Here is a 19,905-nt window from a genome sequence, read left to right as displayed (position 1 = left end):
GTCTGAACCAGAACTCTGCCATGCTTCCCCGGGCAGTCGCGAGCATTTGGGCTTGTGTGGAACCCTCCGCCATGTCCCAAGTGCTTAAAGCTGATGATCGGTTTTTGGGGACGCACCGGCACACGTCGGCCCGCCCCCAATTCCTTTCTTCCTGGACGTGCATGAAGAGGTCATGAGATTACTCAGCGGCCTCTTCCGCCTTCTCTGCCCTCGATGAGGTCGCGGCCAGTGGGTACACTGGGGTTCCCCCTATGGAGTGTTCTGTGGCAACACAACTGTGTCCCCACAGCGCCTCCACTGGCGTGGCGGCCCTAAGCACCCACCCACCCCAAAGCATGTAGGTTTTTGTCTACTCCGGTGGCAGAGATCTATAGAGCTGCGGGGCTGGCTGCCACCTCACTGCATGCTATGCCCATCCTTCAGGTCTACCAGGCCAGGGGTGCTCATTGCTAATGCACGAGGGTAGGGCTGGTCCAGGGCTCTTGCAAGAGCTGCGTGCCGCCACCGACCTCGCTCTACGGGCGACGAAGGTGACCACACGCTCCCTGGGTCAGGTGATGTCCACACATGTGGTCCAGAGACAAAAACTGGCTTAGTCTGGTTGATATGGGCGAGGCTGAGCGAAGCCGCTTCCTCAACTCCCCATATCCCAGACTGGCCTCCTCGGCGGCGCAGTCGAGGACTCTGCCCAGAGTTCTCGGCTGCCCAGAGCGGACTGAGGCTCTGATCCCGCGGCCAGCTGCTCAGCCGCCGGCTCAGCTGCCTCATTCCGCTCGCCGCCGAGGGCGCCCTCCTGCGACACTTCCTGCCGGCCCTAGCAGCACCCTTCACCCAGGCCGTGCCATGGAGGTAGTCGCAGGAAGGCGCCCCAGCCCGTACCAGCCCCGCAGCAATGCGGTGCTCCCGTTACGGGCAGCTCAGAGATGGGTTGCAGTTCTTTCTAGGAGGTGGTTGCAGGGCCACTCCTTCCCCCGGTGGAGGGCCGGGGGAAAACCTCTTTTTCCAAAGAACTGTCTCTCCCATCTCTGAGCACACAGAGTTCTCGGACGACAGTGCGCGCCACCCTCGGGTCCCGCCACTCTCGCCCTCCTCTGTCACAGAGTTCTCGGATGACAGTGCGCACGCTCACGGGCCTCGCCACTCTCGTCCCCCTCTGTCGCCAGACCCCTGCCAGAGCACGCCCCTGTGGAACGCTGGTCCTTCCCTGGCCTCCTCTGGCAGGACGCGGCTAATGACCGTGCCCCCACACCGGGCCGCTATGCCACCCACGTCTGGGCCGGTCATTCCGCTTCGCTGCACCCCCGGGGGGACGTCTGTCGTTCGCATGACCCCGCTGGCACAGTCCGTGGGAGCCTGGTTAGAGCTTCCCCCCTGTCCCGCTGGCTCGCGCGAACCATCAGGCTCGGCTATGCGATTCAGTTCGCACGGTCTCCTCCCCGCTTCAGGGGAGTCCGCTTCACTATGGTCGGTGGCAATGCCCCTGTCATGAGAGTGGAGGTCGCCACCCTGCTGGCGAAGGGTGCGATCGAGACTGTCCCTCCAGCCGCAATGAGGTCCGGCTTCTACAGCCCCTACTTCATTGTCCCCAGGAAATCCGGTGGGTTACGGCCAATCCTGGATCTGCGCGTCTTGAACCGTTCCCTTCACAGGCTTCCGTTCAAGAGGCTCATGGCCAAGCGCATTTTCGAATGTGTGCAGCCACAGGATTGGTTTGCAGCGATCGACCTGAAGGACGCCTACTTTATGTCTCCATTTTTTCTCGACACAGACCGTTCTTGCGGTTTGCTTTCGAGGGGCAGGCATACCAGTACGCAGTTCTCCCATTCGGGTTGGCCCTGTCTCCTCGCGTCTTCACGAAGGTCGTCGAGGCAGCCCTTGTGCCGCTACGGCAGCACAGGGTTCGCATCCTGAATTATCTCGATGACTGGCTAATCCTAGCTCACTCTCGGACCAGGGTTGCGAACACAGGGACCTAGTGCTCCGGCACCTAGCCCGTCTGGGCCTTCGGGTCAACTGGGAGAAGAGCAAACTTTGCCCCGTGCAGAGGATCTCTTTTCTCGGTAGGAAATTCGACTCGGTCGCCATGTGCGCGCAGCTTACGAGCGAGCGCGCGCAGTCACTGCCGACTTGCCTGAGACAATTTGAGGGCAAGAGTGCGGTTCCACTGAAACTTTTTCAGAGGCTCCTGGGGCATATGGCATCTGCAGCCGCGGCAACGCCGCTCGGATTGCTTCATATGAGACCGCTTCAGCACTGGCTTTGCGATCGAGTCCCGAGGTGGGCATGGCGTCAGGGCACGTTCCGAGTACCAGTTACTCCGACCTGCCATCAGACCTTCACCCCGTGGACGAATCTCAGCTTTCTCGGGCCGGAGTGCCCTTAGAACGAGTTTCCAGGCATGTTGTTGTCTCAACGGATGCCTCCTCCACGGGCTGGGGCGCCATGTGCAATGGACATGCTGCCGCGGGCTCCTGGACAGGACCCCACCGCCTATGGCATGTCAATTGCCTCGAGTTGCTGGCAGTACGTCTCGCTCTGCACCGCTTCCGGGCGCTGCTCAAGAACCAGCACGTACTAGTCCCATCAGACAATACCGCGACAGTAGCGTACATCAACCGACAAGGTGGTCTACGCTCCCGCCGTATGTCGCAACTCGCCCGCCACCTCCTCATATGGAGTCAGAAGCATCTGAGGTCGCTTCGAGCCATTTATATTCCGGGAGACCTGAACTGTGCAGCCTACGAGCTCTCACGGCTTCAGCCTCTTCCGAGAGAATGGAGACTCCATCCCCAGGCGGTCCAGCTGATTTGGGATCAGTTCGGGGACGCACAGGTAGACCTGTTTGCCTCCCACGACTCGTCCCACTGCGCCCAGTTTTACTCCCTGACCGAGGGCACGCTCGGCACGGACGCTCTGGCGCTCAGCTGGCCCCGGGGCCTCCGCAAGTATGCGTTTCCCCAGTGAGCCTTCTTGCACAGACCCTGTGCAAGATCAGGGAGGACGAGGAGCAGGTCATATTGGTTGCGCCGCACTGGCCCACCCGAACCTGGTTCTCCGAACTTGTACTCCTCGCGACAGCTCCTCCCTGGCCAATTCCTCTGAGGAAGGACCTCCTTTCTCAGGGACGGGGCACCCTTTGGCACCCTCGTCCCGATCTCTGGAACCTCCACGTGTGGCTCCTGGACGGGACGAGGCAGGTTTGAGTACCCTACCACCAGCGGTGGTGGCTACCATCACTTCCGCTAGAGCGTCGTCCACTAGGCATGCCTACGCGTCGAAGTGGAACCTCTTCGTCTCTTGGTGCTCTTCTCACTCAGAAGACCCCAGATCATGCCCGATCGGTGTTGTGCTTTCCTTCCTGCAGGATGGGTTGGAGCGAAAGCTGTCTCCCTCCACCCTGAAAGTGTATGTTGCCGCTACCGCCGCACATCACGACGCAGTCGAAGGTAAGTCCGTGGGAAAGCACGACCTGGTCATCAGGTTCCTGAGAGGAGCGAGGAGACTACATCCTCCTCGCCCTCCTCTCGTTCCCTCTTGGGACCTCTCAGTGGTTCTATCTGCCCTGCAGAGTGCTCCCTTTGAGCCTCTGCAATCAGTGGAGCTTAAGTTCCTGTCAATCAAGACAGCGCTCCTGGTTGCATTGGCCTCCATCAAGAGGGTAGGGGACCTGCACGCATTTTCTGTAGACGAAGCGTGCCTGGAATTCGGGCCGGCCTTCTCTCACGTGATCCTGAGACCCCGGTCTGGATATGTGCCCAAGGTTCCCACCGCCAGGTGGTGAACCTGCAAGCGCTGCCCCTGGAGGAGGCAGACCCAGCCTTGGCATTGCTCTGTCCAGTACGCGCCCTCCGTGCTTACGTAGACAGAACGCAGTGTTCAGGACCTCAGACCAGCTCTTTGTCTGTTATGGTGGGAAGCTGAAGGGAAAGGCTCTCTCCAAGCAAAGGTTGTCTCACTGGATAGTGGACGCCATTGCTTTGGCTTACCAGCAGCAAGGTCGACCGTGCCCCCTTGGTGTGACGGCCCACTCCACCCGGAGTGTGGCCTCCTCTTGGGCTCTAGCGCATGGCGCCTCGCTAACAGACATCTGCAGAGCTGCAGGCTGGGCGACACCCAACACATTCGCCAGATTCTATAATCTCCGAGTGGAGCCAGTGTCCTCCCGAGTACTCGCTTCAACCAGCCGGTGCTAGGACCCGCTCAGGTGTCTTCGCTTGCTCGCCATTCCACTCCACGGACTGGATACGTGCGATATTCTCCTCAGGTGAGCCTGATAAGCCCTGAGTTCCTCCAGCGCTGTTGACGTCAACGCCAGAGTTATGCCTCCGGCAGCTTTCGCGTTGGCTAGGTGCCACCATGTGCATGGTTCCCCCGCTGGGTGACCCCCACGTGTGTATTTCCACTGTAAGCCTCCTTCGAGCATGTGTCTTTCCCTTGGCAAGCCAGTCTGCCACCCCTGGGGTTGAAATATTCCACCCTACGGGCTGGACACCCCAGTGTTCTCCGTATGCACCCCCCTCCGGGTCATATGTGTTTTCTTAAGTCCCCCCCCCCTTCGGGCGGGCACTGATTGCATATTCCACTGTGATATGCTTCCCAGTGTACCTTGGTATTCCTGTGTTAAGTAGGAGTCCTTCGTCCGTGCTAGTCTCACGACAGGGAGCTCAGACTTACGCAGGGCACTGGAAGACAGCCGAGGTGGCGTGATTGGACTGGGAACCCCATTCGTCGTCATTTCGACGTAACTCGAAGTGACTACGAAAGGGAACGTCTCGGTTACGGATGTAACCCTCGTTCCCTGAGTAGGGAACGGAGACGTTACGTCTTCCTGCCACTTCCGCTGTACCGCTGGAACAGCCTGAGTTCAGCTTGGCTCCTTCAGCGAAGAAACATATCTGCATGTTGCCGGCTCACTTCCTTATATACCCACACTGTGGGGCGGAGTTACGCTATGCAAATTCAGCAGACCCATGGCATTTGCTTGCCATTGGCTCGTTTTATTACTGTTCGAAGATGATAGGCTTCTAAGCGAACCCCATTCGTCGTCATTTCGACGTAACGTCTCCGTTCCCTACTCAGGGAACGAGGGTTACATCCGTAACCGAGACGGTCATCCACCCAGAACAGTTGTCTCACTGCTAAAATGGTGATTTAGACAACTTTACACATGTTTGCGTGGAAAAATGTATATGAGTGCTTCAGCGAAAACACCAGTGACATTTCGGCTTGTAAACTCTCTGGAATGCCTTGCCCTAGACTTTTCTCTCAACAGAGCTCAAACTTTTTTTGAACATCCCTGTAATGATAAGTTAACCAAGTCATTGCAATCTGGTGACTTGTCAATGAGTGTTCTACAGTACATTCACCAAAAAAGATATCCATGAATACTGTAGATTGCTGAATGGAGGAAGTTTAACCACAATACAGTTCCCTGAAACATCTAAAAATCTCTTCAGGTGCAGCACTATTTTCGCTATTTAGCTTGGCAAACTCTAAACAATCTTCAAACTGAGATAACACGAGCAGCCAGCTGGCTACTGCTGAAAACTGCGAGCCATTATTTTGCACTTAGTGTCTTGATGTGTTTGAAACGCTTGTTGGGTTTAGGATCCTGCTAAATGGAGTGTCATCATTAGTACCACAGCCAGAGATTCCGGTCCTGTCTACTACGCCTCTCCAAGGGAGGGAAAAAAGAGAGATTTTCCTTAGCATTTGAGGCCATATCACATCACTGCCTAGCATTCTGTTGTCTAACTGTGCTCTTGGTCAGAAGCTGCATCATAACTAAAGCAGTTGTTCTTCATTGTTTTGTTTTGCCTGCATGAGATCGCTTTGTTACATAAATGTAACCTGCCCATTATTGAAAATGTATCATACTGTTTCATTTGGCCTAAATAATCGTGACATGACATCGCTATTATATTATATTATATTATATTATATTATATTATATTATATTATATTGTATTATATTATATTATATTATTGAATAAAATACCATGTATATATTGTAGAAACAAAGTGTAACACATTTGTGTAACACATTTAAAAGAAAAACAATTGACAAACAGGTTATCTGAACAATACATATATTACAATTTATTTATTATAGAGACACATTTAATGGATCTTTTGTCGATTATTGGAGATTTACAGGGCTATTTAAATAGTGATATTTATACATCATCTCGTCTTTTAAAGAACAGTTTACCATATTTACCCAATCTGATATCCTTCAGATTGATCCTAGCCAGCTGACCAGCTGCGTCTTGTAAGATTTCTCTCATTCAGAGTATGTGTGAGAGGTTGAGAATTCATTTTCTTCTCTCTGTTCCTCTATTTCTCAGTATCGCACCTTTGACCCCTGTAAGCAGCTTTGGTGCGCTCACCCAGACAACCCCTTCTTTTGCAAGACCAAAAAAGGACCGCCCATTGATGGTACCACATGCGGAGAAGGGAAGGTACCGCCACTCAGCCTTTAATGCAGATATGTCCTGATGCGTTAGACTCACCCGCTTCCTCTGTGTTTATGTGTTTGCTTTGTTCTCTTCCTCTCTCAGCACTGTTTTAAAGGCCACTGTATGTGGCTGACTCCAGACATCATAAAACAGGATGGAGGCTGGGGGATATGGAGTGAGTTTGGCGCCTGCTCTCGCCCCTGTGGAAGAGGACTACAGTTTCGCAAACGAGCTTGTGACAATCCATAGTGTGTACATATCTATCTATCTATCTATCTATCTATCTATCTATCTATCTATCGATCTCACATATAACTAATTATTTTTTTTAACCTCCTCCAGTCCAGCTAATGGTGGACGTTCGTGCGCCGGCCCAAGCTTTCAGTTCCAGATGTGTAATACACATGAGTGTAAGGACCTGTACCATGACTACAGAGCCGAGCAATGTAGCATGATGGACAACAATTTTGAGTACCAGAACACCAGGCACCACTGGCTGCCTTATGAACACCCTGACCGTAAGTAATACGGCGGATTTCACAGACCGTACTGAGTTGACTACAGATACTGAGCTACAAAACAACTAGACCGCATTGGCCACAAATACTACATCAAACAGCCACACTACTGACAGAAAATTAAAAAATAACAGGTTTAAATAAAAGAGTACCGGTACCCTAAAACAGTACAATACACCAAAAATGTATTTGGACAACTAAGCCACAATACCCATCTTGAAACCTTAAGGTACTAAATATATACTTTTAATGTACTTATACTAACCCTTTATGGACGGGTGAGGTACAAATATGTACTTTTGAGGCCTAGTGTCAAGCTGTATTTTTCTGAAAGTGTATTGCTGTACAATACAGTTTTTCTCAGTCGCTTTGGTGCATTTCTCACATCACTATTTACATTTGCACAACAGTTAGTTCAACCTCCACAACATTTAGTCATTTGTTCACATCATAGTAGCAGTTTCTCATTCCTTCGAACAAATTGCAAATGCTTTTGGACAAGCATCAATTGCTTTCATACAACTCTCTGCTGTTTTATAACATTATCATTTGCTTATGTCATGTCAGTCAAAATTAACTATACTTGTGAATGCTGAATGCTGAATAGTCATTCCATATAAAACTAATAGTCCTCCTTTCATTGCTTGAGTCATTACATACAAACATGTTGAACTAGTTGTCAAAATTTGTCAAGCAAATTTTACAAAAAACATTTAATCTTTTTTTTCCCTGAAAATGTCTCCTAAATTGAACAATTTATCTTAGGTGAATCTCAACTTTCACTGATGCGAAGGGGTGTGTGAAGCATTACTAGTTGCAACCAATGATAAGCCACTTCTCTACAATCACTGTCAGAGCTGAATCCCATACACCCCACTTTACAAGCATATATGAACCAAGCAGGACATAGTACCATTTCTACAATACTGTGACACAGAAATGGAAGGCCAGCCTCGTGGAAGAGGGGTGCGGGTGCGGGTGCGGGTGAGAGTGAGAGTGAGGGTGCGGGTGAGGGTGAGGGTGCGGGTCAGGGTGAGAGTGAGGGTGCGGGTGCGGGTGAGGGTGAGGGTGAGAGTGAGGGTGAGGGTGAGGGTGCGGGTGCGGGTGCGGGTGAGGGTGAGGGTGCGGGTGAGGGTGCGGTTGAGGGTGGGGGTGCGGGTGAGGGTGAACGTGAGGGTGAGGGTGCTGTTGAGGGTGAGGGTGCGGGTGAGGGTGCGGGTGAGGGTGAGGGTGCTGTTGAGGGTGAGGGTGAGGGTGCGGTTGAGGGTGAGGGTGCGGGTGAGGGTGCGGGTGAGGGTGCGGGTGCGGGTGAGAGTGAGGGTGAGGGTGCGGTTGAGGGTGCGGGTGAGGGTGAACGTGAGGGTGAGGGTGAGGGTGAGGGTGCTGTTGAGGGTGAGGGTGCGGGTGAGGGTGCGGGTGAGGGTGCGGGTGCGGGTGAGGGTGAGGGTGCTGTTGAGGGTGAGGGTGCGGGTGAGGGTGCGGTTGAGGGTGCGGGTGAGAGTGCGGGTGCGGGTGAGAGTGAGGGTGAGAGTGCGGGTGAGAGTGAGGGTGAGGGTGCGGGTGAGGGTGAGGGTGAGGGTGCGGGTGAGGGTGAGAGTGAGGGTGCGGGTGAGGGTGAGAGTGAGGGTGAGGGTGCAGGACGGGGAAGGGGAAGAAGAGGCCAAGTACATAGGCGGATCCCTGATGAAATCAGGGGTACAATTGTGGATCAATTGTGGTACAAATGTTAGGGGTACAACAGGGGTACAAATGTTGTCAATCACGGCCTCACAATGAAACATCTGCTTACTTTGTTAGACACTCTTTACAGGGACATAATCCCTGAGAATGAGAGGGGTCTAACTGGAGACCATCTGAGCAAGCATGTTGTTGTTTTGGATTGCATTGCAAGAGATGATATTTGCTGTGATGCAGATGAAATGATGTGGCCAGACAGAGAGGAACGTCTGGATGCGCATGAATGATTACAGTACTATGTATGTTGTATGTTCAGTTCCAATATGTACTGCAATATTGTTTACAGTTGTGCACAGCTCTACCCAAAGGGAGTTTATGTTTGTTGTAAATAAGGGTGTATTTTTTTCTTTTGCACAATGCTGTGAATAAATTAGAATTGCAAAGAGCATATGCAGTAAAAATGTGAAACATTCAGTGTCTTGTAGTTACCTCACTAAATACAGTAATGTGTAACTTTACTGTATTTTTCAAATGGCTGTGCAAATAGTATATAGTGCTGTCTTGAGCATTTTCAGGTAGTGTCACCAATATCTGACTTTTTTGCATTGGAAAACATTTACAGAGTAAACTGTCATAATGAAAACATGACAAAGCCATTTGACTATCTCGTTCATAAGCAATGGTGTCAAGACTTTTCATCTTGATGACACTGACACTTTCATTGACATGAATACTTGCTTTTGAGGAATGAGCTATCCATTTTGAGCAAGTGACACGCTTTTGCAGGTTATCAACTAGGTTTTGCAGTTTGTACTAATTGTTTTGAGAACTGCATTAACTGTTGTGCAAATGTAAATAGTGATGTGAGAAATGCACCAAAGCGACTGAGAAAAACTGTAAGCAAAGGCCAAATAGAAAAAAATGAACACTATGTAATCTATTGCTATTTATAGAATATAATTTAATTTTAATATCTTAAATCATTTCAATTGTAAATTTTATTCAAATAGAATAAAAACTCACTCCTGTCCTACACAATCAAGATCAGTTTGTCAACAAGGCTGATGTAATCCATCTCTCCACACAGCTGCTCTCACTTACACGGTGGGCGCACATGAAAATATGATTTCACTCAAACCCCCCTCTTTTTTCCACGTGTACTTCACCGTTCATGACATCACTGAAAACATGAAATCCCTCCTGAGTCATTAGTGCTATGGAGATCCGCTTTAGTTTTATGATCAACACAACTACATCCAAAGTAATGCTCATGTAAAGAGGGACTTTTTTGAGCCTTTTATTACTGTCCGGTCAATTATGACTGAACGCAGAATAATTCGCACAAGAATGTTTGTGGTTTATGTTTCATACCGTAAAATGGGCTTGGAGACCTTTAAAAAGATGAGGTAATAATTTTTACATGATGTTTTTTACATCTTGCACTCAAGAGAATTGTACTCTTTTGGCCTTGATTTGTTGAGATGTCTTGCTTTTTGATCAGGCAAATATACTTGTTTTTTTTCCGCACAGAGTGCAAGTAAATGCTTTTAAATTGCTTGGATATCTAACAGTCGTCACATTGTTCATGGATAACTTTTGGTCTTTATGGGAAATTGAGCTGGACTTAAAATGTACTTCTGGAACAGAAGTGTCAAGTTTTGGGATTGTACACGCTGATGCTGGGAACCCATCTGGGATGATATAATGTACAATGCATTTATAGACCATGTAAAGACTACCCGGAGACCATTCACACTTAATCAAGGTTCTTTTCTTTTTGCATAAACCATCGAATATCATTATCTAAGTCTATCCTCTGTTGGACCAAGATGTACTAGTTGTGGAAAAGTTTTTTTTTTGGATTTTGTATACTTTGTAACTGGTATTTAAGTAAGGAATAATTGACGACAGGCCGTTGAATTATTAGAAAAATAATGCAATAATTCAACGGCCTGGAGTCCATTATTCCGCTTATATTACAGTTACCACACCTCGAAATATTGTTCAGATGATGTATTTCAAGACGTTTGTAAAGTTTTTGTCATTAAAACGCTCTTGTATGTAGGACTAGTTCCTTGCGCATCTAAACCCATGTGCCGTTGCTAATTCCAAAACATAATTTTAGAATTAGTAACGGAGGTGTGATCCACTGATAGCAGAGTAATGCTGGGGACACACTTAATGACTAGAAACATTCTCTGGCTGTGAATGCAGCAGATTTTAAACACCGCTGTGAACACAGACTGAACGCGCTGAAAACACGTGCATGATCAGTATCAAATTAAGTATCAAATTATTTTCGTGACCGGCCTTACAGTAAGTGTGTCCCTGGCTTTATGCAGTTATTAATGCAGTTATGAGAGAGAGAGAGAGATGTGCGTCAATATTATTATTTATTTATTAATTCAATTCGTTTTAATTAATTAGTTCATTCTTTTTTTCTATTAGTGACAGTAGACTAGCCTAATAAATGAAACACAAAAGCACTTTTAACAAGTATAGGCCTATCAATAATTATTTATTTGTTATATTATCTTCAATAATTACGAAAACCCGTGCAACAGGACTATCAATTTATTTAAATATTCAGTTTCATTTTCTATTGATTATATACAGGACTATATACTTTATTTATTAAAATTAAACTGCATGTTTCCATTGATTGTGAAGTTAGACATTGAAAATTGCAGATCAAGCGCATGGGGCTGCATGGTTTTTCTTGTTATGAATTGTATCCTATTTTCCGTTATTACAGTTATCTATGCGAAGTGAAATGGAACTGTAATGCAGTCAAGACCTGCCTGGAACTACTTTAGCCGTGCGGCTCCCTGAAAATAATTGCACAGAACGTTTGTCAACCAATCAGATTCAAGCATTCAACGGCCCTGTAGTATAATGTGATTTAATTTATTGCAATTTTTTTTCTTAAAAATGGAAGCTGTTTTCCTTTTAAGAATTCAAGCTCTTCTCAATCCTTGTTAATATGCACTTGATCTTTTTGTCATATCTCAATCCATCTCTCAAGGATCTCTCTTGTCTTGTTTTCCTTAGCTAAGCAACGCTGCAAATTGTACTGTCAATCCAAAGAGACGCGAACTGGAGTCAACATGCAGACTCTGGTGGAAGATGGAACACGCTGCTCTTACAAAGATCCCTACAGTGTGTGTGTGTACGGAGACTGTGAGGTGAATAACTGCGTGTACCTCTTGTAAATGTGTGTGTAGTTCCCTTTTGCTTATGGTGTCTCTCTCCCTTCAGAAAGTGGGCTGTGATAGTGTGGTTGGATCAGCTCTGCAGGAAGATAAGTGCGGCGTCTGCGGGGGAGACGGTACCAAGTGCAAGACTCACAAATTTAACTTCACCTTTGTAGAGAAGAAAGGTAGGTCTCCTCAGCACACATATAAGCACGGTCCCAAAACCTTACGGAAGCCACAGTTTAAGGCATCATAGGCTTATAGTCCAGATACAATGGCTCTTCCAAACGTAGACATAATTATGCTGCCTCCTAAGATACTTTTTGGCCAAATTCTTCACAAATGAATTCACTAAGTTTATGTCTCATACCATAAAATGGGCTTGGATACCTTTGATTAGATGAGGTAAGCATTTATACATCTTACATTCAAGAGAAATGTACAAAATGCAATACTATATCGCAGGGTTCCCCAACGCAGGTTGGGAAAAAAACATTTAAACGGAAAGTGTGATGTCTTATATCACGATTATTAAATGCAAGGCTGCTCCATCCAAAAAAGGAGGATTTGACAAGTTAAAAACTCAAAGAATCTAATGTTTGAAAGTGAAGAATTTAAAGGGGTCTTATCATGCTTTTTTACATTTTCAACTTTCTTTAGTGTGTTATGTTGCTGTTTGAGAATAAAAATATCTGGAAAGTTACAAAGCACAAAGTCTCTATTTTCTATATAAGTAAACACTGTTTCTGAACTCCCTGAAACGCCTCGATTGCAGTCTTGAGTTTTCTTTCGGGAATGAACACGTCACAATACTCCTGATTTAAATAATTCCCGACCAAAACATATATGTAAAAAAAGGATGGGCCTGGTTGAGTTAGTAGTGTGTTGAAACTTGCGGTTATGATAAGGGACGTGACATTTCTGAAACACACCCAAAGCGGTAGACCAATTACAACAGCCAACCAATCAGAGCACATTGAGCTTTTCGGAAGGAGGGGCTTAATAGAAAACGGAACTAAACAGAGCGTTACTGATAGACTGGGAAGAGAATCTATCAGTAACATATATATATACATATATATATATAAATAAGCATGAAACCCTATTCTAGTTGACCCCAAAAAACAAAATCAAGACTTTGGAAAAAAATATATAAAAGGTCCCCTTTATGACATAAATATTTGTATTGTAACTTTGTTAGTTGGTTTTGGTAAAGAGTAAACCCAAGTTTGAACAACCTTAAAAGTAACTATTTCCATTTGCAGTAGATTATTTTTTCCTGGATGCCTCAGCAGCAATATAAGATGTTTCCATATGAAATGAAATCTCAAATAAGTTGAAAATATAGAAATAATCACAATATAATTCCTTGCAACGCTATTTACTGTATAAATAATTTTCGAAATTAAAAACATAAGTAAATATATATATATATATATATATATATATATATATATATATATATATATATATATATATATATATATATATTTTGTCTGTTTACTTTCAGTATAAAAAAGTATGTCATGTGATCATTAACTGACATCAAAGAACCGTGATCATGCAAATGTGTCATTAAAATCTTAGAGTACCTCAAGATATATTTTAAAAAAGATTTTACATCTAGGGGGTTCAGCTTTTAAAAAATTGCAAGCTTAGTGAAAAAAAAAAAAAAAGAAACAAATGTTGGGTTCAAAATTAATTTAAAACTGAAAAGTATTTAAAATAAAAATAGTTCAGTCTAAATAAAACCATTTTGCACTTCTTCTTTTTTTTTTGGTTCACTTTCATTTCAGTTCTTTTTTATGTTTATTAGAGTATAGTTGGATAGTAATAGTGATTTGAAAATGTTTTGCATTTGGTTTAGGTGTCATTAGGGTGCTTGAAGTTCCCAGAGGGGCGAGACATCTCTTTATTCAGGAACTTAATGGGACTACTCACATTTTAGGTAAAGCTAGATCTCTCCCTGTAGTTTCTCATACAGTAAGCACTGAGGTGGTCACTATTTTTGCTTAATTGCTGCTCTCTCTCTTGATATAGCTGTCAGGAATAAAGCGTCAGGTGATTTCTTTCTCAACGCACATGGAGACTACCCAGAGACGCGCTCTGTTATTGAAAAAGGTCTGGAATGGGAGTATGAGAATAAAAACAACAAGGACACCATTCAAACTAATGGCCCCCTTAAAAACGATGTGGTTGTCATGGTAATCTCTCATGGGAATTCACACACACATGAATGGACACACACTCTTTTAACTTGTTTTAACTGATTGTCTTTATTTGTGCTCTAGATCCGAATGCATGGATCGACCAAAGTGAAGGTGTCGATCAAATACATCACTGACAATGACAGACCGAGTGACAGTGCCAATGAGAATAACATGGTCCCTGATTATGCAGTGCCATATTCCTGGGTGGTGAAGAGATTGGCACCTTGTTCCAAGACCTGTGGAGAAGGTTGTTCACTTTTATGTAGATATAGGCAGATGAGTTCCCTTTCAGCATGATGATGTTTAATTCCCCTGACAATCTCTGTAGTCTCATTTAGCCACTAGTTAGCAACCGTGTTTTTCAAGACAAAAAGTAAAAGCTTTACAAAAGTCACAAGGGGGTTTTACTGATGTAGTTTATGTCATTGAAAAAAAGTGAAATTATCTTGAGCTTGTGTTATCTTCAGAAAGCAGACCTTTTCTTCAGGCATTTAACCCTCAAAAAACATTTAAAAAACATATTGACTTCTAGACAATGGAACCGGAAGTGCTAAAATGCTATTTCTGGGTTTCAGAGTTTTGGCCTACAGAAATATGTTGGCACTCTATTAATGTTGTCCTGTTTTTTATTAACAAAACTTTCTGTAAGAACAATTTTGACAATATTTGGTCCAGTAGAATGTTAGCTTACATTGTTTTTTTTTTTAATGTTCATGAGTTTTTGATTCACTTCCTTTTAAAAAAAATTTAACATAATTTTGTAATTGTGTTTCCAAAAATAATTGACCTGACCCACAATTAAAACAATATGTAGTCCAATAGATTGTTAGCATACATAATTTTGATTATATTATTTTGAATTTCTCTTTTCATGTTCATGAATGTTTCATTGACTTCATTCTTATGGACAGGCATTCAGGTGACGCGTTATGGCTGCCGCAAAAACACAGAGATGAGGATGGTCCATCGCAAATTCTGTGAGAAAATCAAGTCGGCTCCACCCCAATTTAAAGAATGTTACCTGAGAGAGTGTCCTCAGCCTATGTGAGTTTGTGCACCAAAATAGCTTTCATTTCCAAATCAGAGATGTGTGTTATATGATTTGAAAAGGGAATCCAGCAACACTTGTGGTAAAGGGGAACTTTAATAGTAACTAAAAAATACCAACGTGTTACGGCTTAAGAGACTTCCTCAGGGTATACAATAGACACATTTAGTCATCAAACAACAAGGTCATATCTCCCATTTTAAAAGTCATACAATAAACATTTGTTACAGTATATGAGTTACAAGGATATTCTACTTATTACTATTGATTATTCACATTTTCATTTTTGGGAGTGACAAAATTCTGCTTAATCAGAATGTTTTTGAAGTAAATAAAAAAATGTCTTTACTTGTTATTGCTATTATTCTAACTTGTTATCATCACAATTGGCACCCTTTAGGGCTTTTCACACTAGAAATAGTTAACCCTGGGTCATTCTATAAGTCCTTATTTGCATATTTGCGTTGTGTCAGTGCCACTTACTGGACAAACGTAGCACATGACCTGTTTACATAAAGGCTCTAGCATTGCATATCAAGTTTTTTCTGAGTGAATTTTTCGAACCATGAAGGTAAGAATGAAACGGTCTCGGTCTCTTCTTCACTGCAATTGTCACGTTTTCCATTGCCGTTTAACATTTTTCCTATCATATGCAGAAACGACTGTTTATATGCATCGCCCGCGGTTGTCAGTTGCTAAGCATCTAGTTGTAACGTTCTAACATCGCATCGTTTCACACTGTACAAGTTTGGCACCGCACCTCCAGAGCATCGCATCGCATCACATACATCGCATCGTTTCACACTGTACAAGTTTGGTACCGCACCTCCAGAGCAGTGTTTCATAACCCCAGATAAAAAGCAGTGCTAACCCCTTTTTGTAAATTACAAGTGTGAAATGCTCTTTTACCCAGGATTAAAAGCGGTGTTTAGAACGACTATAAATCTGTGTTAAGCTCAGTGTAAAAAGCCTTTTGTTTTTGAATCATCACTGCACGGGATGCAACTCAGAAATCAGCATTTGTCAAAAATGTAGCATTTGATTATGTGATACATTGTTTCCTGTGATTTAATGTACAGTAGAATCCAGAAAGGCTATTGTATAGCCAATACAATTTGTAATGCAAAAAGTAAAACCACAAAGAAGTAACACATTACTTTTATAACCAGCATTCCCTTGCACTACACATATTGTACATTGTACATGCAACTATAGTCTATGTCCAGTAGATGTCATTGTAATACTGTTGTATCTTGCATCACACATGAATAAACGGTGACTGTGTGCTTGATTTGATGTATTTAGCTGGGTGGCTGGAGAGTGGGGTGAGTGCAGCAAGTCTTGTGGGAAGACGGGCACTAAAACACGCTCTGTACGCTGCGTCCAACCTCTGGGCGACGACAAGTACAAATCCATCCGCAGTCGTTACTGCAGCGACGAGCGCCCAGAATCCCGTAAAGACTGCAATCGCAACCTGTGCCCTGCCGAGTGGAGGCTTGGCCCCTGGTCACAGGTACAGACATGAACATGCGTTGTTTTTTTATCAGTATAGATCTGAGCGCTGGATTAGTTTGACATTCTGTTTGTGTGTGTGCTGTTGTAGTGCTCAGTGACGTGTGGTAATGGCACGCAGGAGAGGCAGGTTCTTTGCCACACCCGTGACAACCCCATTGGGCTCTGTCTGGACTCCAAGCCAGCTGCATTAAGACCCTGCAGAATGGATCCCTGCCCAAGTGCGTATTCAATTTTGTGATCACACTTTCTGAAATAACAACCCAGACAGATCAGTATGTTCATAATTTACAAGTAATTACAGAGTTTAAAAAGATGTAGGACTGGACTTAATATACTTTGGGAATTGACTGAATCATTAAAAGTGGGCGTAACACACCAGATTGGATCCAGATGGTTGGTGGGAGGGGTTAAAAGTAATCCTTACAACTTGAAAATGCATGCCACATATTCAAGATGTGGGTGTATATAACTGGTTACATTTTACAATAAAGTTCTTTACATGATCTTTACATGATCAGTAAGATTTTTTTTTATGTTTTTGACTTTATTAAGATTCTCACTGTATGCTCACCAAGGCTGCATTAATAAAAACATACAGTAAAAACAGTAATATTGTGAAAAATGATTACCATTTAAAATATTTAATTTTTTAATTTATTCTTGTTAGGGCAAAGCTGAATTTTCAGCATCATTACTCCAGTCTTCAGAGTCACATGATCCTTCACAGATCATTCTAATATGCTGATTTCGTGCTTAAGAAGCATTAATTATCATTGTTGTGCTACTTAATCTTTTGATGGAAACCATGATACATTTTTGTAGGATTGAATATAAAATTCAAATGAACAGAATTAATTTGAAATAGAAACCTTTTGTAACATTCTAAATGTTTTTATCGTAACTATATGATCAAAAATCTTACTGACCCCAACAATGAACAATAGTGTATTTCTAAATTGCTAACTTAAACCTAGATTATTAAATCCTGTAACAATGGTTCATTTTTAGTTAATTATACCTAATGCATTAACAAATGTAAACCTTATTGTAATGCGTTATCACATGTTTTAAGCTAAAAAAAAATGCATAATTGAGTTACATAACTCGTAGAGAAAAGCTTGTAAAATATTACACTTTCAAAATAATAGCATTGCATATCATTTTTCACATTTGTGTGACGAAACATCTTCGTTTATCAGTACAGTTTATATGTCATTATCCGAGTGCTAGCCTATTTGCCTATATTGCTTATTAATGTTATTAATAAAAGTTAATGTTTGCTTATTAATGTTATTAATAAAAGGTAACGCTTGCTTATTAATGTTAATAATAAAAGTTGTCTTTTCTGTACTGGTTTTGTGCAGAAATAACAGACTAATTCATGACATTAACAAATGCTCTAATATAGCTGATGAGTTTTCTCTTGCTTTCTCTCTCTCCATCTTTCTCTCCGGGCTTTCTCCTTCCCGATCCCACTACATCTTCTTCCAACTTGCAACAGGGAGCACTTCCGACTTCAACAGGCACGGCAACTTCCTGATACAGTGGTTGTCGCGTCACGACCCCAAATACCCCGTGCAGAGGATGTCAAGTAAAGCGCCTCTCACCAGCCACGTTGTCGCGCTGCGCTGTCTCACCTCTCTGAGCTGGACCTTCCCTCTGTCACTCTGCCTGGCTTTACAAGGCAAACTCCCCTGACTGCCTCCCTCTTCCGAGGCTTGCACGCTTCTCTTTTTCCTGGGTGGTGGTCCTCTTTTACGGGGCGTTTCCGATAGGGGGAGGTTTCTCTGTTTCTCTCTCTCTCTGTCTCTCGCTCTATCTCTCTCTCCTTTGTGGAGCTCTGTGTTGTGAACGCTGGCCAGTAAGAAATTGTTGACAAAACAAAACATGTAAAAAATTCGGGGGATATTTGATAAAGGAGGGGCTTTGTGGTTGGACGGGCAGCTTGCGGAGCTAATGATTGTGCTGAGGTTTCCGCAGGGGCGACGCGTTTGTTTGAATCACTGCCCTCTGCAAGCTGTTTCTATATGGCTCACGCTCCTGAGGCGGACGCTGTTTTACAGAGGCCCCGCCTGAGCTGCAGGTGTGAAGGGGAAAAAAATAAACATGAAAAGTGGCTAAAAGATTTAAAAAAAAGGAAAACAAAAGACAAAAAAAAAACAAATCACAAAAAAAAATAAAGCTTTATTGTGAATGTGAACTTGTCACAATGAGGAAATCTTTGCTAAGTGCTCATTCCACATCCTAGTTCATTCTCGAAAACCGATGGGACAAAAACAAACACTCAAACAAGTTACGATGTTAACATGGGATGTACTGTTGAACCGCCATCATACATACGTGTTGGTGGCTGATGGTGAACATGAGGTGGAACTTGATAAACAGGGTCGCTTTACTACACACGTTTGAATGCCATAACCACCTCATCCTCCATCCTCTCTTTGACTGTTAACAAATTCAATAAATGCAGCTTATTTGTGCTTGCAGACTTTAAACAAACATATAAATATATTTGTATTTATATATAAATCTATATGGGTACCAATAATATGAAATATTAATAATTTGTTTTACCATGAATAAGCTGTAGCTTATTAGCCTAACATTTTGACTGCTATTGATCGCTTTAATTCTTGACTGTTACGTGTATTTTTTTATTGATTTTACATAAATACAGAACTATTGCTATTTAATAACAGAAGTTAAGTGTTTCGGGGAAATGGGAAGACCTATATTATGCAGGACTCGCTCAGCCAGTTGCCTCTTTGTTTGTTTTTTTTGGGTTGGTTTTTTTTCAGAGAGAAGTGGTTTCATTTAAACGGATTCATCCTGAACAAGAGGGATTCATGCGCATTAAATATCTCCATGTGGTGATGAGAGCGGCGTGTGTTTTCGTCATGCCTTCGTGTGTGCGAGTGTTTCCGACACGAGTGTGTGTGGGTGTACGTCTGCCAGCATGTGTTTTAACCAGTGGCCATACAAAAGACAAACGACACATAAATATACCTCATGAACTTTCATCCACATCTGAGCTCATTCTTTTCAGGGGCGGGAAAGGGGAGACATAGAGCGTAAGAACAATGCCTTACACTACAATTGAATGTATCGGCATTTATCTGTGAAAGTGATGGCTTAGCGCACAGAAACCAGAGGCAGCTTCAAACAAAACCTGAAATAGAACCAACTGATCAACCAATCGTCACACACATCCGAAAACAGTGGCTAACCCATTGGATATGGAGAGCGTTTTAATGGAAACCTACACTCAGCATCTCTTTATCACTT

The 19,905-nt window shown here is 43.9% G+C and overlaps 1 protein-coding gene across 2 annotated transcripts in view; it reads left to right on the top strand.

Annotated features, from left to right (window-relative positions):
* Window positions 1-19,905, top strand: part of LOC307007758 (A disintegrin and metalloproteinase with thrombospondin motifs 2) — a 149,099-nt gene that overhangs the window by 124,455 nt on the left and 4,739 nt on the right. The window contains exons 10-21 of one of the 2 annotated variants that reach the window (XM_079630072.1): window positions 6,348-6,461; window positions 6,561-6,706; window positions 6,801-6,976; window positions 11,705-11,838; window positions 11,912-12,032; window positions 13,715-13,795; window positions 13,888-14,051; window positions 14,139-14,304; window positions 14,969-15,101; window positions 16,411-16,618; window positions 16,709-16,838; window positions 18,122-18,211. In XM_079630072.1, the coding sequence (XP_079486198.1) occupies window positions 6,348-6,461; window positions 6,561-6,706; window positions 6,801-6,976; window positions 11,705-11,838; window positions 11,912-12,032; window positions 13,715-13,795; window positions 13,888-14,051; window positions 14,139-14,304; window positions 14,969-15,101; window positions 16,411-16,618; window positions 16,709-16,838; window positions 18,122-18,211 (1,663 nt within the window). The remainder of the gene's footprint in view (window positions 1-6,347; window positions 6,462-6,560; window positions 6,707-6,800; window positions 6,977-11,704; window positions 11,839-11,911; window positions 12,033-13,714; window positions 13,796-13,887; window positions 14,052-14,138; window positions 14,305-14,968; window positions 15,102-16,410; window positions 16,619-16,708; window positions 16,839-18,121; window positions 18,212-19,905) is intronic. The other variant, XM_079630073.1, reaches the window with a different exon arrangement.

The sequence above is a fragment of the Phoxinus phoxinus genome (genome assembly GCF_949152265.1).
Source record: "Phoxinus phoxinus genome assembly, chromosome: 12".
NCBI classification, from domain to species: domain Eukaryota; kingdom Metazoa; phylum Chordata; class Actinopteri; order Cypriniformes; family Leuciscidae; genus Phoxinus; species Phoxinus phoxinus.
Note: the sequence above shows the minus strand (reverse complement) of the source record. Positions and strands in the feature narration are given on the sequence as shown.